Raw genomic sequence first — 23,703 nt, forward strand, 5'->3', positions numbered from 1 at the left:
GATGCAATATAATGTGGATGAATGTGAGGTTATCCACTTTGGTAGCAAAAACAGGAAGGCAGATTATTATCTGAATGGCTGTAAATTGAGAGAGGGGAATGTGCAACGAGACCTGGATGTCCTCGTACACCAGTCGTTGAAAGTAAGCAAGCAAGTGCAGCAGGCGGTAAAGAAGGCAAATGGTATGTTGGCCCTCATAGTGAGAGGATTCGAGTACAGGAACAGGGATGTCTTGTTGCAATTATACAGGGCCTTGGTGAGACCACATTTGGAATAGTGTGTGCAATTTTGGTCTCCTTATCTGAGGAAGGATGTTCTTGCTATAGAGGCAGTGCAGCAAAGGTTTGCCAGGCTGATTCCTGGGATGGCGGGATTGACATATGAGGAGAGATTGAGCTGGTTAGGATTATATTCGCTGGAGTTCAGAAGAACGAGGGGGGATCTCATAGAAACATAGGAAAGATGTTCCCGATGGTGGGGGAGTCCAGAACCAGGGATCACAGTCTCAGGATATGGGGTAGACCATTTAGGACCAAGATGAGGAGAAATTTCTTCACCCAAAGAGTGGTGAGCCTGTGGAATTTGTCACCACAGAAAGTAGTTGAGACCAAAACATTGTATGTTTTCAAGAGGGAGTTAGATATAGCTCTTGGGGCGAAACGGGATCAAAGGATATGGGGAGAAAGTGGGAGCAGGCTCTTGAGTTGGATGATCAGCCATGATCATAATGAATGGTGGAGCAGGCTCGAAGGGCCGAATGGCCTACTCCTGCTCTAATTTTCTATGTTTCTTTGTTTCCCCTTCACAATCAAAATGCCACCAATCTGTATTTTTTTTCATTCATGGGATGTGGCTAGGCCAGCATTTATTGCCCATCCCTAGTCGCCCTTGAGAAGGTGGTGATGAGCTGCCTTCTTGAACCACTGCAGTCCAGGTGGTGTAGGTACACCCACAGTGCTGTTAGGGAATGAGTTCCAGGGTTTTGACCCAGCAACAGTGAAGGAATGGCAATATATTTCCAAGTCAGGAGGGTGAGTGGCTTGGAGGGGAACTTCCAAGTGGTGGTGTTCCCATGCATCTACTGCCCTTGTCCTTCGAGATGGTAACGGTAATGAGTTTGGAAGGTGCTGTCTAAGGAGGCTTGGTGAGTTCCTGCAGTGCATCTTGTAGATAGTTCACACTGCTGCTGCTGCGTGTCAGTGGAGGAGGGAGTGAATTTTTGCGGATAGGATGCCAATCAGGCGGGCTGCTTTGTCCTGGATGATGTCAAGCTACTTGAGTGCTATTAGAACTGTACTCACCCAAGCAAGTGGGGTGTATTCCATCACAGTTCTGACGTGTGCCTTTTAGATGGTGGACAGGCTTTGGAGAGTCAGGCAGACAGTTACTCATGCAGGATTCCTAGCCTCTGACCTGCTCTTGTAGTCACAGTATTTATATGGTGAGTCCAGTTCAGTTTCTGGTCTATGGTAGCCCCCAGGATGTTGATAGTGGGTGATTCAGTGATGGTAATGCCACTGAATGTCGAGGGGCGATGGTTAGATTCTCTCTTGTTGGAGATGGTCATTGCCTGGCACTTGTGTGGCATGAATGTTGTTTTCCATTTGTCAGCCCAAAGGTGGATATTGGCCAGATCTTGCTACATTAGGACACTGACTGCTTCAGTATCTGAGGAGTCGTGAATGGTGCTGAACATTGTGCAATCGTCAGCGAACATTCCCACTTTGGACCTGATGATTGAAGGAAGGTCATTGATGAAGCAGCTGAAGATGGTTGGGCCGAGGGCACAATATCACTCATCCACCACATCCTTGCTTATAGACCATCAGTAAAGTTTAAAACCAATAATCAGATAGAAGAAAATTAATGAAAAAATAAAAATCCAGTGCGAAGCAAATCTTCATATTCACGTCAACAATTTTCCTCTTAACATTAAATCTGTTGAGCATACTAGTGGTATCCAGATTTATTTTCTATAATTTAGTAATAATTAATATATTTTCTCCAGGAAAGTAATTATGTTCAAATGACTAAATCCAGATTAGTTGTTGGAGGTGTGGATTGAAGAATTTTTGCAGCTAGCAAGATGCAAGTTTGACTCTACCAAGAGGTTTGGCATTCCTGATACTGCAATCTAACAATAAGGGCCAAGCGTAGAAATGTGCTTCAGTCCTCACATCTACAACTTGGTGACAAAAAACATCTTTTTCACGAGTACATGAGCTTAAGAGTACACAGAAGATCTGAACAAACTGCACTGTAGACAGCATTACACTGTACTGTTGTTCACACTTTATGTAAACAACATAGTATAACATAAAAATGAAACTATTTGAAAGAAATTCATAAGGTAAGGCAAGTGTAAGGAGATTAACAAAATGCTAAGCCACTGGCAGCTAACTTCACAGCTTTTGGAACTTCCCACTACAGTACTATACTAAGATGTTCTGCATCATTGCAAATGGCCAGCAAAGAGGTTCACCCGAGGACATTCCATTATCAGAAATTTGTTGGTAACATTTGTAACTTTCAATTTTCTTCAAAATGGATGTACATCCAGTGATTTGTGTCAGTAAATCCAATTACAATAAAGTAAAGCAAAAATCAAAATGACAATAGTTACTTTTGAATGTTTCTGAAGTTCATTACTGAGTATGTGAATGGCTTCTCCATATCTTCCATCTCGAATCTGAAAAATTAAAAGATGACGTTAGAGATGTCAGCAGTGGAAATGCTTGTTACGATGAGCAGAATGTACAGAACACATTGCTACTCATGTTCATTCCAGATGTTGTACCAATTATAAAATAAAATATATTTTCAGAGCACAATGTTTTTCTGTATCAGTGGAAATAATATTGAAGAACAATTGATTGTTTACATGCACTGTATGTTGTTTTTAACAAACCAATTAAAACCATAACTTCTATGCCCTTTTATAATAGCATTTTCACCTCAGCGCTTTATCCACAGGAGCTGCATCTGGACAACATACTTCAAAGTTAATTTCAGCTAATGAATACAAGTTTTAAAAAAATGTTACTGGCAGCTGTAAAATGAGAATGAAACAGGAATTCAGAAGAAGAAAGGGAAATTACTTTTGTAAAACATTTGCAATGTAGGATATCAGGTTAGAAAAGGAAAAATAAACACAAGTAAAAATAAAATTACAGTATGAAAACTGGAGAAAAAATGGGATAAACAGTTAAAAACACACTTATATACTATTTCATAATCACAGAATCATAGTGCACAGAAGGAATCATTCATTCCATTGTGCCTGTGCCAGCTATCAGCAAGTAATGCCAATTAGTTCTACTCCTCTACTCTTTCACCACAGCCCTCTAAATATTACCTTTTTAAGCAAAGATCTGATTGCTTTTTGAAAGTTACTATAGAATCTACTTCCACCATCCTTTCAGGCAGCAGATTCCAGAAAAATAATTTCATCTTCTCCATGGCATTTTTACCAATTATTTAAAATCTGTTTCTTCTGTTTACTGACCTTCCTGCCAGTGAAAACAGATACTTCCATCTACTCTCTCAAAACAATCATAATTTTGAACAGCCAAAGTCATTTCTCCTTCACCTTCTCCGCTCTAAGGAGAACAATCCCAGCTTCTCCAGACTCTCCAATAACTGAAACCCCTCATCCCCAATACTATCCCAGTAAATTGTTTCAGCACTATTTCCAAGGTTTGATACATCCTTTCTAAAGTGTGGTGTCCAGAATTGGGCACGTTACTCTGGGTTAGGTCTAACCAGCGATTTGTAAATCTTAAGCATAACATCCCTGTTTTTCTACTCAATTTATAAAGCCAACGATCTCATTTTCTTTTTTTAAAAAACAGCTTCTGATCTTGTCCTGCCACCTTCAAACAGTTGTATATGTAAACCTCACAGGTCTCTCCATTCCTATACCGCATTTAAAATTATATAATTCACTTAAAGTTGTATCTCATCATATTTCCTTCCAAAATGCACCAATTCACACTTGTTTGCATTAAATTTTATCTGCCATATGTTTATCTACTTCACTAGTTTGACCTGAAGTTTGCTACTATTCTCCTTATTGATTATTACATTTCCAAACTTGTATTATCTGCAATTTTGAAATTAATCCCATCAAGTCCAGATCATAACTATATATCAAAAAGAGCTGTGCTCTTAATACCAGGGGAGTACCACTGTGTACTTTCCTCAAGTCTGGGGAAACCATGTAGTATAAGGGTGTTGGGCTTAGAAAGGATTAATCTACGACTGGAGATTAGTACCGCTCACAGTGTGATGTCCACATGATAGTGGACTGAGTACAGTAGAATCTAGTAGAAGCCACCATGGAGATAGTATCTAGTTAGAGCTATACCTTGGAGATGTATACAGTAATGTGTTACCAATAAACTCTTGATGTTCAACTACACAAGCCTCCAGGCCTTTCTGTGAGATACAGAGCAAACCCTCATGGCACACCACTACTTTGCTTTCTCTCTCAGCCAATTTTGCAGTCATACTGCCACAGTCCTTTAAGCCTCAATTTTGCGAACAAGCCTACTATTTGGCACTTTATCAAACACCTTTTGAAAGTCGATATACACTATGCCAAACTTAGGAACTAGGGGCACGAGTAGGCCACATGGCCCTTCCAGCCTGCTCCGCCACATTCAGTAAGATTAAGTCTGATCTGACTATAACCTCCCACATACCCGCGGTAACCCTTCACCGCCTTGTTTATCAAGAATCTATCTATCGATTCCTGCCTTGAAAACATTCAAAGACTCTGCTTCCACTGCCTTTTGAGACAGGTAGTTCCAAAGACTCACTACCCTCAGAGAAAAAAAAACCCTTCATCTCTGTCTTAAATGTGTGAGCCCTTATTTTTAAACAGTGACCCCCTAGTTCTAGATTCTCCACAAGCGGAAACATCCTTTTCACATCAACCCTGTCAAGATCCCTCAGGGTCTTATATATTTCAATCAAGTTGTGTCTTACTCTTCTAAACTCCAACGGATACAAGCCTAGCCTGTCCAATCTAACCCTGACCCTAATGTGCCCAAATCCTGGTATTAGTTTAGTAAGCCTTCTCTGAATTGTTTCAAATTAATTTACATCCTTCCATAAGTAAGGAAACCAATATTGTACACAGTACTCCAGATGTGGTCTCACCAGTGTCCTGTACAAGTGAAGCATAACCTCTCTACTTTTGTATTCAATTCCCCTTGGAGTAAATGATAATATTCTATCAGCTTTCCTAATTACTTGCTTTTTCTGCATACTAGCCTTCTGCAATTCAAGCATTAGGACACCCTGATCCCTCTGAACCTCAGAGCTCTGCAATCTCTCACCATTTAGATAATATGCTTCATTTTCATTCTCCCTGCCAAAATGGACAATTTCACATTTTCCCACATTATACTCTATTTGCCAGATCTTTGCCCACCGACCTAACCTATCTATGTCCCTTTGTAGCCTTCTTGTGCTCTCTTCACAACTTACTTTCCTACCTATCTTTGTGTCATCAGCAACTTTAACAACCATATATAAATTGTAAAAAGTTGAGGGGCCAACATTGATCCCTGTAACACACCACTAGTTACATCCCATTAACCAGAAAAAACCCATTTATGCTTACTCTCTGCTTCCTGTTAGCCAGCCAATTTTCTATCCATGTCAATATGTTACCCCTACACCATAAGCTTTTATTTTCCACAACAACCTTTGATATGGCACCTTATCAAATGCCTTCTGGAAATCCAACAGTTTGCTAAGTACTACTTCCCTGGTGATTGTAATTTTCCTGGGTTCCTCCCTCCTTTCCATTTCCTGATTTACAGCTGTTTCTGGGAGTTACTTGTACCCTCTGTAATGAAGACCGATGCAAAATACCCGTTCAATTCATCTGCCATTTCCTTATTTTCCATTATTAATTCCCCAGACTTACTAAAGTGAGTGTTTGTCCTATAGAAAGTAACTTTCTTATTTAAGTACCTATGTAAACCCTTACTATCCATCTTTATATTTCTAATCAGCTTTCTACCATACTCTAATTTTTCCCTCCTTATAAATCTTTGTCATTCTTTGCTGTTTTTATATTGTATCCAAACTTCTGACCTGCCGCCCATCTTTGTTTAATTATATGCTTTTTCTTTAAGTTTAATGCTGTCTTTAACTTTTTGAAATAACTAGATCCTCTTGGAATTTTTCTTCATCGGAATGTATCTACTCTGTGTATTCTTAAATATCCCTTTAAATGTCTGCCGCTGCATCTCTATTGACCTATGCCTTAACCTCATTTTCCAGTTCACTTTAGCTAGCTCTACTTTCTTTCCCACATAATTGCCCTTATTTAAGTTTAAAATACAAGTCTTGGACCCACTCTTCTCTCTGTCAAACTGAATGTAAAATTCAATCATATTATGATCCAGGGGTACCTTCACTATGAGATTATCAATTAATCCTATCACATTGCACAACCCTAGGTCTAGTAAAGCCTGTTCCAGTAAAGCCTGTTCCCTAGTTGACTCCAGAATGTGTTGTTCCAAGAAACTATCCCGAAAACATTCTATGAACTTCTCACCTAGGCTACCTATGCCCATCTGATTTTTCCAGCCTATATGTAGATTAAAATCTCCTATGATTATCACCCTACCTTTCTGACAAGCTCCCATTATCTCTTCCTTTATACTGTGTCCTACCATGTAGTTACAATTATAGAGCCTGTACACCACTCCCACAAGTGACTTCCGGCCTTTATCATTTCTCAACTCGACCCACACCACTTCTACATCCTGGTTTACTGAAATCAGGTCATCCCTCTCTACTGTGCTAACACCATCATTAATTAGCAGAGCCACCTCTCCACCTTTTTCTAGCTTCCTTAACCCTCCTAAAAGTCATGTACATTTCAATATTCAAGGCCCAATCTATGTCATCCTACAGCCAAATCTCTGTAATGGCCATCAGATCGTTGTTATTTATTTTTATTTGCACCATCAGTTCATTTGTTTTATTTCAAATGCTATATCCATTCAGGTGCACAGTCTTTAGTTTTGTACTTTCATAATTTTTGTAACCTCTAGCTTTGATTGCTGTTTTACTTAGATTTGTACTCTATCCCTTCCAGTCATGTTCTGTTTATCATTTGCTATATTAATACCTTTCTCTCTTGCCTTGCCTCTACTCTTTGGTTTACTACAGCTTTCCAAATTTGACCCGTTGCCCCCACTATTTAGTTTAAAACCTTCTCTATTTCCCTAGTTATGCAGCTCGCTAAAACATCAATCCCAGCATTGTTCAGGTGCAGACCGTCCCAACAGTACATTTCCCACTTACCCCAATACTGGTGCCAGTGCCCCTGGAACCTGGACCCACTTCTCCCACACCAGTCTTTGAGCCATGGATTCATTTCTCTAATCTTATTTGCCCTATGCATGTGGCTCAGGTAATAACCCAGAGATTATTACCTTTGAGGCTCTGCTTTTCAATTTAGTGCCAGCTCCTCATATTGACCATGCAGAACCTCCTTCCTAGTTCTACCTGTGTTGTTGGTACCTATATGGACCACGCCAACTGGATCCTCCCCCTCCCACTGCAAGTTCCTCTCCAGCCTGAGCAAATCTCGTGAAGCAACACAGCTGTCTGGAATCTTGCTCTTTGCTGTAGAGAATAGTGTCAATCCCCCTCACTATACTATCCCCTACTAGCACTACATTCCTTTTTGCACCACCCCCCTGACTTCAATGGCTTCCTGTACCATGGTGCCAATGGCCAGTTAGCTAATCCACGTGGCAGCATCCACTCTCAGCCAAACAAGCTGCAAAAACCTCAAATCTATTGAACAATTACAGAGGCTGAGGCTCCTGCACCCCTACCCTCCGGATTTCCTTACCTGCCTCATTTGGAGTCACGCCTTCCTGTCCCTGACCACTAACCAAATCAGAAGGCCCTATCCTAAGTGGCATAACTGCCTCCTGGTGTCAGGCAGCCAGGTAACTTTCCCCCTCCCTGCTGCATCGCAGTATCTGCAGCTCAGCCTCCAGTTCAATGACTGAGCCGAAGCTCCTCGAGCCACAAATGCTTACTGTAGACGTCTCTGCCCTGGATTACAATGCTATCCAGGAGCTCCCACATGCTGCAGCCTTGACACATCATCTGCCCTGCCACCCTTAATGTGTTTTAATGAATTACTTAATTATATTATTCACTAATTTATTTTCCTTATACATATTTTATTAACTATATTGCATTCTTTTTAAACCTTAGGAATAGTATAGACCCTAAACACTTACCAGATTCTCACCAAATAGCTAGCTTCTACCCCTGTAGGCAAGCAAGAACCAATTCCTATAGCATGGAAAAGTTAGAAAAGGCAAAAGCAAAGAAGTATCTGCTTCCCCTCTTCATCCAACTCCCTGATCACCCAGCTCCCAGCATGGTGTTCAAAGTTGCACTTTGTGCTAAGTTGCACTGAAGTGGCTATTTATATATCCTGCTGAGATTAAGCAGGTAGCTGATCCCAGTTACAGAAAAACTGCTTTAAAATGCTCTCCTTAATTAACTAAATTCCAATTCCTCTTGCTGTGGAGCCCTGAAAACTTTGCTTAAAATCTGGAAATTTAGAAATGAAAAAGCAAAACCATTGTCAATTGTCATAAAAACCCATCTGGTTCACTAATGTCCTTTAGGGAAGGAAATCTGCTGTCCTCACCTGGTTTGGCCTATATGTGACTCCAGGTCCCCAGCAATGTGGTTGACTTGTAAATGCCTGCTGAAATGGCCTAGCAAGCCACTCAGTTGCATTAAACCGACGGCACCACTTTCACCAGCCTCTTCATTATTCAAAAGAAGAACTCAAACCAACTTAGACAGGCACAATTTGCCTTTAACAAATTCATATTCATAGAAATCAGAGAGAATTTTTAACACAGGAGGTGGCCATTTGGCCCATTGTGCTCGTGCAGCTCGATGAAGAGTTACACAGCCTTATTCTACCTTCCTGCAGACACTTCAAGTAGACATCCAAGTACTTTTTAAATGTGGAGAGAGTTTCTACTTCTACCACCTTTTCAGGCAGTGAGTACCAGCTCGCCACCACCATCTGGGTAAAAAGCCTTTCCTCGTCTCCCCTCTAAACCTTCCATCAATTAAATAGATGCCTTCTGGTTATTGACCTCTGTCATGGGAAATAGGTCCTTCCTATCCATTCTACCTAGACCACTCAATTTTGTAAGTTTAATTAGGTCATCCCTCAGCCTCTTCTGTTCCAAGGAGAACAACCCCAGCCTATCCAATCTTTCCTCATGGCCAAAATGTTCTATTCCTGGCAACATCTGCACAAATCTCCTCTGTATCCTCTCCAGTGCAATCACATTTTTGCTGTAATGTGTTGACCAGAACTGCACACAGTACTCAAGCTGTGATCGAATTAATGTTGTATACAGTTCTAGCATAACCTCCCTGCTCTTACAGTCAATGCCCTGGAAAGCATGCATTATGCCTTCTTAACCTGCCTTGCTACCTTTAAGGATATGTGGACATGCACGCGAAGCCTCTTTTCTTCTACACTATTCAGTATCCTTCCATTTGCTTTGTATTCCCCTGCCTTTTTAAAAATCTGTTAATACTTTTATTTACAAGAACATCTCACTGGAAAGGTTGACAAAAAGACTCTCATGAGGATTTAAGCTGCTCAGTAGACATCACACTACAGTTGAGATGGAGTTCCATTGAATAATGTAGTCTCATTTCTTGAGCATTTGGTGCCAGACTAAAACAAATGGAGCAGAAAAGTCAGAGCCAAAGAATACTGCCATCATTGCCAACAGCCTCCACAGAAAATGGCAAGTTATTTCCCAAGTTTTCCTCAGTGTGATCTGCGGATCAACGAGGTACTGAAGTTACGGACCACGCGTGCCCACAACATGTCTCCCGATTGCACCTTCCAAAATGCATTATCTTATATTTCTCCGGAGTGAATTCTATTTTCCACTTCTCTACTTCTCTAACTAATTAATCAGACCATCGACATCATCTTGCAATCCGAAGCTTTCTTCCTCACTTGTCAAAAACCAGCCCATTTTTGCATCATCTGCAAAATTCCTAATCATGTTCCCTACATTTGAGTCTATGTCAATAAGGCACAATAAGCAAACATGCAAGTGCCAAACCCCATTGGTAATAGCCTTCCAGTCTCAAAAACATCAACCAACCATCATCTTTGTTTCCTGTTACTCAGTCAATTTTGAATCCAATTTGCCATTTTCTCTTGGGGGCTTTTATTTGTTTGACCACTCTGCCATGTGGGACCTCCCGTCCTTGCAGGGATTGAAGGCGTTTTTGACACTGATACCAAGTGGCACTCAAACAGCAATAATGCTCACTGATGTTCAGTTTGGGTTTCACCAGGTCCACTTGGCACCAGACCTCATGACAGACTTGGTCCAAAGCTTTGACAAAAGAACTGAATTCCACAGGCAAGGTGAGAGTGACTTGACATCAAGGCCGCATTTGACCGATTGTAGCATCAAGGAGCCCTAGTAAAACTGGAGTCAATAGGAATCGGGGGGAAACTCTCCACTGCTTGGAGTCATACCTAGCACAAAGGATTATGGTTGTGGTTGTTGGAGGTCAATCATCTCAGCCGCAGGCCATCAGTGCAGCAGTTCCTCAGGGTAGTTTCCTGGCCCAACTATCTTCAGCTGCTTCGATGTAAAAACCAAGTCTACTGCATTCGTTGCTCACAATGCGGTCTCCTCTACATTGGAGAGACCAAACGTAAACTGGGCGACTGCTTTGCAGAACACCTGCGGTCTGTCCGCAAGAATGATCCAAACCTCCCTGTCGCTTGCCATTTTAACACTCCACCCTGCTCTCTTGCCCACATGTCTGCCCTTGGCTTGCTGCATTGTTCCAGTGAAGCTCAACGCAAACTGGAGGAATAGCACCTTATCTTCCGACTGGGCACTTTACAGCCCTCTGGACTGAATATTGAATTCAAAAACTTTAGATCTTGAACTCCCTCCTCCATACGCACCCTCTTTCTGTTTCTTCCCCCTTCCTTTTGTTTTTTCCAATAATTTATATAGATTTTTCTTTTCCCACCTATTTCCATTATTTGTAAATCTTTTATGCCCTGCTAGTCTTTCCACCACCGCCCCCCCAACTAGAGCTGTAACCCTTTCGAGTACAAACACGTTTCCATCTGTTCCTATTCAGATGAAGTTACATTGTTTCATAGTTTGCCATTGTGAGATTTGAACTCTTGATAATCTTTTAAATGTTTTAATGAGAACAAAGGATTTTAAACAATCACAATGAGTGGCTGCAGTTTAACTCTTTCGAGTACAAACCCATTTCCATCTGTTTCAGATGAAGTTACATTGTTTCATAGTTTGCCATTGTGAGATTTGAACTCTTGATCTTGGGGTTACAAGCCCAGTACCATAACCACTTGGCTATTTAGGTACCTTGAGTGCCCTACCATCCATTCTTAATTAGCACATTCGTTTAGATAATATCACTACCTTCAACACCTATGTTCTTTTGTCTGTGACATCTTTTGATTATCTGCTCCTATCACTGCTTGCTTGTCCCTACAGCCACACCACCCCCACCCCCAACTTCTCTCCCCCCCTCCCCCACCTTAAACCAACTTATATTTCACCCCTCTCCTTATATTCACTCAGTTCTGTGGAAGGGTCATGAGGACTCGAAAAGTCAACTCTTTTCTTCTCCGCCGATGCTGCCAGACCTGCTGAGTTTTTCCAGGTAATTCTGTTTTTGTTTTGGATTTCCAGCATCCGCAGTTTTTTGTTTTTAAAAACCTATCTGGTTCACTAAAGTCCTTTACGGAAGGAAATCTGCTGTCCTTACTTGGTCTGGCCTGCATGTGACTCTAGATCTGCAGTAATGTGGTTGAGTATTAACTGCCCTCTGAAATGGCCTAGAAAGCTACTCAGCTCAAGGGCAATTAGGGATGGGCAGCAAATGCTGGGCTTGCCACATTCCATGAAAGAATAAAGGAAAAAAATTGACCTTCCCTCTGGCATAAGGTGAGAGTTGGGGTGCTTGCTGGTGATTTCACATTGTGTACAATTCATGACTCCTAAGATAATAAAACAGTCCATGCCCACGTGCTGCAAGACCTGGAAAACATTCGGACTTGGATTGATAAATAGCAAGTAACATTTGTGCCACACAAATGCCAGGCAATTGCCATTTCCAACAAGAAAGAATCTAACCATCGCCCTTTGACATTCAACGCAATTACCATTGCTGAATTCCCCACTATCAACATCCTGGGGGTTACCACTGACCTTCAGTGTGATTTGGACAAGTTGAGTGAGTGGGCAAATGCAGTATAATGTGGATAAATGTGAGGTTATCCACTTTGGTGGCAAAAACAGGAAGGCAGGTTATTATCTGAATGGCTATAAATTGAGAGAGGGGAATGTGCAACGAGAGCTTGGTGTTCTTGTACACCAGTTGCTGAAGGTAAGCGTGCAGATGCAGCAGGTGGTAATAAAGTCAAAAGATATGTTGGCCTTCATAGCCAGAGGATTCAAGTACAGGAACAAGGGATGTCTTGCTGCAATTATACAGGGCCTTGGTGGGACCACACCTGGAATACTGTGTGCAGTTTTGGTCTCCTTATCTGAGGAAGGATGTTCTTGCTATAGAGGGAGTGCAGTGAAGGTTTACCCGACTGATTCCTGGGATGGCGGGACTGACATTTGAGGAGAGATTGAGTCCGTTAGGATTATATTCGCTGGAGTTCAGAAGAATGAGGGGGGATCTCATAGAAACCTATAACATTCTAACAGGACTAGACAGGGTAGATGCAGGAAGGATGTTCCCGATGGTGGGGTGTCCAGGACCAGGGGTCACAGTCTGAGGATACAGGATAGACCATTTAGGACTGAAAAAAGGAGAAATTTCTTCACCCAGAGAGCGCTGAGCCTATGGAATTCGTTACCACAGAAAGTAGTTGAGACCAAAATATTGTATGTTTTCAAGAAGGAGTTAGATATAGCTCTTGGGGTGAAAGGGGTCAAAGGATATGGGGGGGAAAGTGCAAGCAGGCTATTGAGTTGGATGAAGAGTCATACGGACTCGAAACGTTGACTGTGTTCCTCTCTGCAGAGGCTGTCAGATCTGCTGAGTTTTTCCAGGTATTTTTATTTTTGTTTTCGTTTCAGATTTCCAGCATTCGCAGTATTTTGCTTTCATCTTACTGAGTTGGATGATCAGCCATGATCATAATGAATGGCGGAGCAGGCTCGAAGGGCCGAATAGCCTACTCCTGCTCCTAGTTTCTATGAAACTGAACTGAACTAGCCATATAAATACTGTGACTACAAGAGTAGGTCAGAGGCTAGGAATCCTGCAGCGAGTAACTCACCACCTGACTCCCCAAAGCCTGTCCACCATCTACAAGGCGCAAGTCAGGAGTGTGATGGAATACTCCCCACTTGCCTGGATGAGTGTGCCTGTTGGAACAGCGTGATGTGATGTGTCTGGTGCATAGTTGAAGATAGTTAGCATGCTTTCCACATGTGTGCTAGTTTGCTTATTTCCAGCCTAACACTGCTGATTAATAGCAATGTGAAAAATCAAGCCAAATGAGTGTATCTCTCCCCGTCAGTACACAGCCACTCCATTGGCAAGTCCTCAGCTGTGCCTCCTCATGCAACACATGGCACCTGAACATCTGCAGAGTGGCCATCAGAGTCAGATTGCCACTCTGCTCCTGCTTTTTTACCTTGAAATCTTTCCGATCTTTTCTTGCCTAACCTTCCGACTCAGGCCGGGCGTGAATTCTTCTGGGCAGTGCGCTCCTGAGGCCTTCTATCAAGGGCTTCAGTGTCGGATGCAAGGCAGTCACGCCCCCCTTTTTTATGGCACCGGCTGATGCAAATATGGTCGGTTCAAAAGTCCAGCCACTTTCAAGCCAGGGAGAAGGTAGGCTTGTCATAAAATTAGTTAGAATTTGCACTCGGCCCGGGGTGGACGGTGTGGGGGGGGGTGGGTGGGTCAGGTCTGGTCAGGTCATCCCTGGCAGGGAGTTGGGGGGGTGTGGGGGAGGGGGGATGGGGTGTGGTCGGGGACTTGGGGTAGTTCCCTGGAGGTCTGGGGGAATGGGAGCAGTCCCGATTTTGGGGTGGGGGCGGCAGAGGGTGGGCAGTCGTGGGGGGGGGGGGGGGGAGTCCCCTGGGGGTTTGGAGCGTAGGAGGAATCCCGTGGGGGTAGGGGTCAGTGTGGGTCTGTACAATGGTTACCCAGAAGCTAGAAATGGTTTTGATTATTCTCGTCAGTGATGTAACCCAGTCCAAAGTTTGCGATTTAACTTGCATTTTCAATGGTTCCCAGTATAGGGCAGTTGCCCATAGGAAGTTTGCACTTCCCGGGAAATTGCGAATCAAACCTTATCTGGGAACTTCCAGGCGGTTCGCCAGTGCATCTTTGTGGTGCCCCCCCAGTTACACTGCCCTGGAAACTGGATCCCTCACAACCACAGACTAAAGCTTCAGAGGAACTTGGAGGAAGTTTGGCCCCAGGACATGTGGGCACATCCTGGCACTTGTGAACCAAACTCCCAGCTATGGGTGAATAGCTTCACTGCCTTGTGGATATCTTCATGAGAGTTGCAAGTTAATGGAGTAAACTCAGACACAAAAATCTCAAGTGGAGCCCAAAGATGGCCTGAGGTCTAAATATGTCATCTCATTAACTGACTGATTCTCCTTGCCCAAGCTAGTCATTAACTGACCAAACACCCTCTCCACTAGCCATTAACTGACCAAACACCCTCTCCACTAGCCATTAACTGACCGATGCCCACTGCCCATTAACTGACCCACGCCTACTGCCCAACCACGCCCATTGCCCATTAACTATACACAAAATAGGAACAGAAATAGGCCATTTGGCCCATTGAGCCTGCTCTGCCATTCAATAACATCATGGCTGATAAGTTGATGTTTCGAATTCCACATTCCATCTATCCCTGGTAACCTTTGATTCTCTTGTCTAACAAGAATCTATCTACCCCCGCCTTAAAAAGTTTGTGACCCCACTTCCACTGCCTTCAGAGAAAGAGAGTTTCAAAGTCACGCAATCCTCAGAGAGAAAAAAGTTCCCCTCAATTCTGTCCTATTACGACAACACCTAATTTTAAAACTGTGCCACCAATTCTGGACTCACCCACAAGAGGAAACATCCTTTTGTATGAACATAGGAAGTAGGAGCAGAAGTAGGCCATTCAGCCCCTCAAGCCTGCTCTGCCATTCATCAAGATCGTGGATGATCTGTTTGTGTTTTGAATTCCCTATTCCCATCTACCCCTGATAAATTCTTGTGAGGCAAGGGAATCAAAGGTTATCTACCTCTGCCTTAAAGATATTCAGTGACCCCGCCTCCACCACCTTCTGAGGCAGAGTGTTCCAAAGTCACACAACTCTCAGAAAAAAATTCCCCTCACCTCTGTCCTAAAAGGGTGACCCCTAATTTTAAAACAGTGCCCCCTAGGTCTGGACTCACCCACAAAAGAAAACATCTTTTCCATGGCCACCTTGTCATGACAGTTCAGGATCTTATATACTTCAATCCAGTCACCCTTCACTCTTCTAAACTCCAGTGGAAACAAACCCAGTCTGTCCAACATTTCCTCATAAAACAACCCACTCATTCCATATATCAATCTAACAAACCTCCTCTGAACCACCTCCAACACATTTACATCCTCCCTCAAATTAGGAGATCAAAACTGCACACAGTATTCGAGATGTGGTCTCACCAATGTCCTGTACAACTGAAGCATAACACTCATGCTTTTACGTTCAATTCCTCTCGTCATAAAGGATAGCATTCCATTAGCCTTTTTAATTATTTGTGATGCATGCATACTATCTTTTTGTGACTCATATATTAGAACATCTAGGTCCCTCTGCAGCTCGGAATTCTGCAGCCATCCTCTGTTTAAATAACGCCCTGCTTTTTAATTCTTCCTGCCAAAGTGAACAACTTCACATTTTCCAACATTATACTCTACCTGCCATATTTTTTCCCACTCACTCAGCCTATATATATCCGGCTGCAACCTCCTAACGTCCTCTTCATAACATACTTTCCTACCTATCTTTGTGTCATCTACAAATTTAGCTAACATGTCTTCATTCCCCTCATCTAAGTCATTGATGTAAAATGTAAAAAGTTAAGGCCCCAGCACAGACCTCTAAGGGACGCCACTCGTCACATCCTGCCAATCAGAAAAAGACCCATTTATGCATATTCTCTGTTCTCTGCCAGCCAGCCAATCTTCTATCCATGCTAATACGTTACCCCCTACACCATGAGCTTTTATTTTCCACAATAACCTTTGATATGGCACCTTATCAAATGCCTTCTGATAATTCAAGTACAGCACATCTACAGGCTCCCCTTTATCCACAATGCATGTTACTCGTTCAAAGAACACCAATAAATTGGTTAAATACAATTTCCCTTTCACAAAGCCATGCTGATTCTTCCTGATCACCTTCAGTTTCTCTAAGTGCCCAGCTATAGCCTCCTTAATAATTGATTCTAACACTTTCCCCATGACAGACGTCAAGCTGACTGGTCTATAGTTTCCTGTTTTCTGTCTCTCTCCTTTCTTGGATCGAAGGGTTATATTTGCTACTTTCCAGTCTGATGGAACCTTTCCAGAATCTAGGTAATTCTGGAAAATTAACACCAACACATCTACTACCTCATCAGCCACCTCTTTTAAGACCCTAGGATGAAGTCCGTCAGGACCCGGAGACTTATCAGCCCACAGCTCTGTCAGTTTGCATTGTACTTCCTTCGTGATTGTAATTTCACCAAGTTCCCCTCTCCCCTCCACCTTCTGATTTATAGCTCTTACTGGAATATTTTTTATATCCCCTATGGTGAAGGCAGAAGCAAAATATTTGTTCATTTCACCTGCCATTTCCTTATTATCTACTATTATATCCCCATTCTCATTTTCAAGAGGACCAACACTCACTTTACTTACTCTTTTCTTTTTTAAATATACTTACTCTTTTCTTGCTATCCATTTTTACATTTCTAGCTAGTTTCCTCTCATAATCTAATTTCTTTCTCCTGATTAACCTTTCAGTCATTCCCTGACATTCTTTATATTCTGACCAATCATCTGACCTGCCACTCATCTTTGGGAAGTTGTATGTTTTTTCCTTAAGTTTGATGCTTTCCTGAAGTTCTTTAGTTAACCACGGATGGTGGGTCCTCCTTTTAGAATCTTCCTTTATAGTAGGAATATACTTATTCTAAATATTCTGAAATATCCCCTTCAATGTCTGCAACTGCTTCTCTATTGATCTATCCCCTAGCCTAGTATTCCAGTTCACTTCAGCTAGCTCAGCTTTCATGCCCACATAGTTGCCCTTATTTAAGTTTAAGAAATTAGTCTTCTCCCTTTTAAACTAGATGTAAAATTCAATCATATTGTGGTCGCTTACTATCTAGGGTGCCTTTACTTTGGGGTCATCCTGTCACATCACACAATACCGAGTCTAATATAACCTGCTCTCTGGTTAGTTCCAGAACTTGCTGCTCTGAGAAACTATCTTGAAAGCATTCTATGAACTCCTCATCCAGGCTCCTACTGCCAATCTGATTTTTCCAGTTTACATGTAGATTAAAATCACCCATGATTATTGCCGTCCCTTTAACACAAGCACACAATATTTCTTCTTGTATGCTTTATCCTACACCGTAGTTACTGTTAGGGGGCCTGTAGACCACTCCCACCAATGACTTCTTTCCCCTGCTATTCCTCATCCTGATCTCCATGAACTCAGGTCATCTCTAACTATTGCACCAATGCCATTCTTAATTAACACGGTGACCCGTCCACCTTCACTTAGCTTTCTATTCTTCTTGAATGTCATATACGCTCAATATTCAGGACCCAATCCTGGTCATCCTGCAGCCACATCTCCGTAATGGCCATCAGATCATATTTATTTACTCCAATGTGCACTATCAATTCACTTACTTTGTTATTGAATGCTACGTGCGGATACAGAGCCTTCAGTTTTGTCATTTTGTTATTTTTGTAACATCTAATCTTGACTATTAGTGTATTCTTATGTTTTATCTCTCTGCCCCTTCCTGCTATTGTATGACTCTCATTTCCCATATTACTATTGTGGTCTCCTGTCTTGAATCCGCCCCCTGATTTGAAACATCTACCCAAATTTGATCCCTCACATCTCCCCCACCCCTTGTTTAGTTTAAAGCCCTCTTTACTTCCCTAGTTATGTGATTCGCAATAACATACATCCCAGCACAGTTCAGTGTAGATCGTGCCAAACGTACAGCCCCCAGTACTGGTGCCAGTGCCCCACAAACCAGAACCCACTTCTCCCACACCAGTCTTTGAGTCACACATTCATCTCTCTAATATTATTTGCCCTGTGCCAATTTGCACGTGGCTCAGGTAATAATCCAGGGATTATGACCTTTGAGATTCTGTTTCTTAATTTGGTACCTAGCTTCTCATACTGGCTATGCAGAACCCCCTTCCTTGTTCTGCCTATGTCATTGGTGCCTACATGGACCATGACAACTGGATCCTCCCCTCCCACTGCAAGTTCCTCTCCAGCCCTGAGCAGATGTCCTGAGACACCAGGCAGGCAACATAGCTTTCTGGGCTCTCACTCTTTGCTGCAGAGAACAGTGTCAATCTCCCTCACTATACTGTCCCCTACCACCACTAATGCCTGTTTGCTTCCGCTGCTTGAATGGCTTCCTGTACCATGGTGCCATGGCCAGCCTGTTCATCCACCTTGCAGGCCTCACTTTCGCCCACATAGGTTGTGAGCACCTCAAATCTGTTTGACAATTGCAAAGACTGAGTCTCCTGCACTACTGTCTGCTCGGTTCTATTACTTACCTCACTTATGGTGTTATGGCACAGCGGATGGTAAATGCTGAGCTGTTCAAATCCCAGAGGGAAACTTGAAACAACTGCCACAACTATTTTACAATTTGTATTTATTTCGAGATGTGTCTTGAATTTAGTAGTAATAAGACCAATAAGTCTTATAGGTTTCTTACAAAACTAAATTAAACCTTTATTAATAAAAAAAATGATTTTAAGCACATACATGGGTTTATAAGTTACTACTAAGATAACTTCTAGCTCCCCTAGTTAATCTAGCTTCCAGTTACACCTCCGTTAAGACAACAGTAAAACACGTAGATTTTAAAAGACCTAGGCAAGGTAACTCGATGTCCTGAACAGTTGAATTCAAAATGAGTTTTCTTAACTTCAGTTCTTGCACACAGCAACTTGGGCTTAGAGGCTGAAGGCTTTTCACTCTTGTTAGATCTTAGAATATTTTCTTTCTTTACACATAACCTCATATCCTTTATACATGGTTCTCCCTTTTTAATATAAATTCCATTGTTTCGATATGTCATTTCAACTCTACTTTTCTAATAATAAAAATCTTTCATAGTGCTAATTTTATCAGTAAGCTTTGGAAAAAATAAACAGACTGTTTGGCTTCTTCTGGCTAAGTGTAACATTTCACCACCTCTTTTGAAATTCAAATTACTCTGGTTTGCCTAAAAACGTAACTGATCCCTTTACACCTCACATTCGAAAACTTCAGGAATGTTTACCGAGTTAACATTTCAAACCTAGCTTATCTTTTAATACATCAAAGCCTTCAGACCAGCTGTCTTTAGTTCAATTAAGTCCACCCCACACACACACACAAGAAACATGACCATCTTCTGAAACCAAAGTGTCCAGGTATTTCTCCCACTCCCTTAGGTTGCACAGTGTCTGCAGTTGAGCTTCCAGATCAATAATCCTGATCCAGAATGCTGCTTGCACTTTATGCAGATAGTTTGTCCTGGATCGCCCTGGCGTTCAAAAGCTCCCACATCCCAAACCTGTCCTGCCATTGTTACTTATGTTATTTAGCTATTCACAATATATATCAATGATTTGGATGAGGGAACCAAATGTAATATTTCTAAATTTGATGACAATGTGAGGGGTGAGGAGGATGTTAAGATGCTTCAAGGTGATTTAGACAAGTACAGTGATGGCAAATACAGGGCAGAAGCAGTATAACATGGATAAGTGTGAAGTTATCCACTTTGGTAGGAAAAAACAGAATGGCAGAACATTATTTAAATGGTGAAAGGTTGAGGAATGTTGCTGTAAAGGACCTGGGTGACCTTGTACACCAGTCACTGAAAGCAAGCACGCAGGTGCAGCAAGCAGTTAAGAAGGCAAATGGTATGTTGGCTTTCATTGCAAGAGGACTTGAGTACAGAAGCAAGGATGTCTTACTGCAGCTACACAGGGCCTTAGTGAGGCCACACCTGTGGTATTGTGTGCAATTTTGGTCTCCTTACATAAGAAAGGATATACTTGCAATAGAGGGAGTGCAGCAAAGGTTCACCAGATTGATTTATGGTGTGGCAGAGTTATTGTATCAGGACAGATTGGGCCAACAAGGCCTGTATTCACTGGAGTTCAGAAGAATGAGAGGGGGTCTCATTGAAACATATAAAATTCTGACAGGGCTGGACAGGCTGGATGCAGGGGTGATGTTTCCTGTGGCTGGCAGGGGGCCTAGAACAAGGGGTACAGTCTCAGGATATGGGGTAGACCATCTAGGACAGAGATGAGGAGCAACTTCTTCACTCAGAGGGTGGTGAACCTGTGGAATTCTCTACCATCGAAGGCTGTGGAGGTCAAGTCACTGAATATATTTAAGAAGGAAATAGATTTCTGGACTCTAAAGGTGTCAAGGGATATGGGGAGAGCATGGGAGTATGCGGTTGCGATAAAGGATCAGCCGTGATCATATTGAATGTTAGAGCAGGCTCGAAGGGCCAAATGACCTACTCCTGCTCATACTTTCTATGATTTCTAGGTTTCTAACTTAATTTAATTACTCAATTAACTTAGAATAGTTCCGATGCATACCACAGCTATTTCCCCTGTGCACCGAATTCCCACGTGAAACTAATTCGCTACTCACTCAGTCTCTATCTCAATCCAGTGTAGTCGCCTGTCTCCTTGCGTGCCCCTTACTGATCATGTGGTTTGAAAAATCTGTCTCTTTTCTAGACCCTTTGAAGAGTCACTAACTAGTTTAGCTTCCTGCTACGGTAATTAACACCACTTGCACCAACTCCTTTCAAGTAATTGATAACTGCCACTCTCTACTTAACAAGCTAACCTAACTTATTTGAAAGTTAGTACAATGTCAGATCTTGATTCTTAATCTATAATTAAAACTTGAAAAGGAATTACCAGAATCTACAACGTGAACCTAATTCACTACTCACTCAGTCTTTGTCTCCATGTCCATCTTGTCAACACCATTCAGGATCTTATATACTTTCAATGTTCATTGCCCATTGACTGACCTCTGCCCACTGCCCATTAACAGTCCATTGCCCATTGCCAAATAACTGACTGATGCTCACTTCCCACTGGCCACTCACTCATGTCCACTGCCCATTAACTGACCCATGCTCAATGCCCATTAACTGACCAATGCTCAATGCCCATTAACCGACCCATGCTCAATGCCCCATTCACTGACTAATGCCCACTGCCCATTCGCTGACCCGTGCCAACTGCCCGTTAACTGAGCCATGCCCACTGTCCATTCACTGAGCCATGCCTACTGCCCATTCGCTGAACCATGCCCACTGCCCACTCACTATCCCATGCCCACTGCCCATTAAATGACCCATCTGCACTGCCCATTAACAACTGCCCATTCACTGACCATTGACAACTGCCTATTCATTAAACGATGCTCACTGCCCACTCACAGACCATGCCCACTGCCCATTAGCTTACAAGCTCACTGCCCATTCACTGACTCTTGCCCACTGGCCAGTCATTGACACATCCCACTGCCCATTTACTATCCCATGCCCGCTGCCCATTAACTGACCCAGGCTCACTGCCCATTCATTGATCTATGCCCACTGCCCATTAATGGAACCATGCCCGCTGGCCATCAAATGACTCATCCCCACTGCCCATTCACTGAGCTATGTCAACAACCCATTCACTGAGCTATGCCCACTGCACATTCACAGAGTCAAGCCCACTGCCCAATCATTGACCTATGCCCACTGCTCATTAACTGAACCATGCCCATTGGCCATCAAATGATCCTCCCCACTGCCCATTCACTGACCCATGTGCACTGCCCATTCACTGAGCATTGCCCACTGCTCAGTGCCATGCCCATTGCCCATTCACTGAGCTACATCCATTGCCCACTGATTCGTGCCCACTGCCTATTCACTGACCCATGCCCACTGCCCATTCACTGACCCGTGCCCACTGCCCATTCACTGACCATTGACAACTGCCCATTTACTGTGCTCACTGCCCATTCATTAAACGATGCTCACTGTCCATTCACAGACCATGCTCACTGTCCATTTGCTGACCTATGTCCACTGCCCATTCACTGACCTTTGCCCACTGGCCAGTCATTGACACATCCCACTGCCCACTCACTATCCCATGCCCGCTGCCCATTAACTGACCCATACCCAATCACCGAAATGTGCCCCCTGCCCATTCACTGATCCATTCCCACTGCCCATTCAATGAACCATGCTCACTGCCCATTAGGGCAGTGGCCCACATGCCCATTGCCCAGTCATTGACACATTCCCACTGCCCATTCACTGTCCCATGCTCACTGCCCATTAACTGCCCGATGCTCACAGCCCATTCACAGACCCATGCCCACTAGCCATTCACTATCTCATGCCCACTGCCCATTCACTGAGCCGTGCCCACTGCCCATTCACTGAGCCGTGCCCACTGCCCACTGAGCCGTGCCCACTGCCCATTCACTGAGCTGTGCCCACTGCCCATTCACTGAGCTGTGCCCACTGCCCATTCACTGAGTTGTGCCCATTCACTGAGCTGTGCCCAGTGTCCATTCCCACTGACCCATGCCCACTGCTCACTGTGCCATGCCCACTACCCATTCACTTAGCCGTGCCCAATCACTGAGCTAGCCAACTGCCCATTCACTGACCCATGCCCACTACCCATTCACTGACCCATGCCCACTGCCCATGACGATGTGTCCGTTGAACTCACCAGTTTGTATATGCTCGCTGTATACTCCCCGTCCTTTATCTGCACCAGCGCCATTTTGATTACACCGAGCCCGAAATCAGGTTGCTGAATAATGAAAGGTGCGAATTAACTTCATCTAAACTCCCTTCGCTGTCCGCTGGAAAGCAGCACCTCTAAACTGACATCGTGATCATTGAAACAAACAGGAAATAAAGGTGGAACCGGAAATACCGCTTTGGTTACCATGGAGAGAATTGAGGTGAGGGCGCCATCTTTAATCTTGGCACTGTTAGTTATTCATTGCTGTGACAATTTGATCAGAGGATGGCGTCTTTAATACTGATTTACTAGGAAACTGTACATTTTCTTATCAAACTAGATTCATGCAATATTGATTAGCAATAAAGAAACTTAGTAAATCAATTTAAATAATAATTGGAGACTAATTAAATAACATAACATGAATGCATCTAAAGCTTGTGGTCCTGATGACATGCCAAACCAAGCACTTCAAACTGCAGCAAATGAGCAGTGTTACAGTACGTTTTGAATCCATGAACACAGAACTA

The 23,703-nt window shown here is 43.0% G+C and overlaps 1 protein-coding gene and 1 pseudogene across 2 annotated transcripts in view; both read right to left on the reverse strand.

Annotated features, from left to right (window-relative positions):
* flr (fleer) overlaps positions 1–23,349 on the reverse strand; it is a 270,425-nt gene extending 247,076 nt beyond the window's left edge. For both annotated transcript variants that reach the window (XM_041205945.1, XM_041205944.1), the window contains exons 1-2: positions 23,156–23,349; positions 2,624–2,689 (exon numbers count right to left, since the gene is read on the reverse strand). In XM_041205945.1, the coding sequence (XP_041061879.1) occupies positions 2,624–2,689; positions 23,156–23,209 (120 nt within the window). In that variant the 5' untranslated portion in view covers positions 23,210–23,349. The remainder of the gene's footprint in view (positions 1–2,623; positions 2,690–23,155) is intronic.
* On the reverse strand, positions 9,738–9,919 carry LOC121287973 (annotated as a pseudogene).
* Positions 23,350–23,703: the final 354 nt, after the last annotated feature.

Source organism: Carcharodon carcharias, chromosome 15 (genome assembly GCF_017639515.1).
Source record: "Carcharodon carcharias isolate sCarCar2 chromosome 15, sCarCar2.pri, whole genome shotgun sequence".
NCBI classification, from domain to species: Eukaryota; Metazoa; Chordata; class Chondrichthyes; order Lamniformes; family Lamnidae; genus Carcharodon; species Carcharodon carcharias.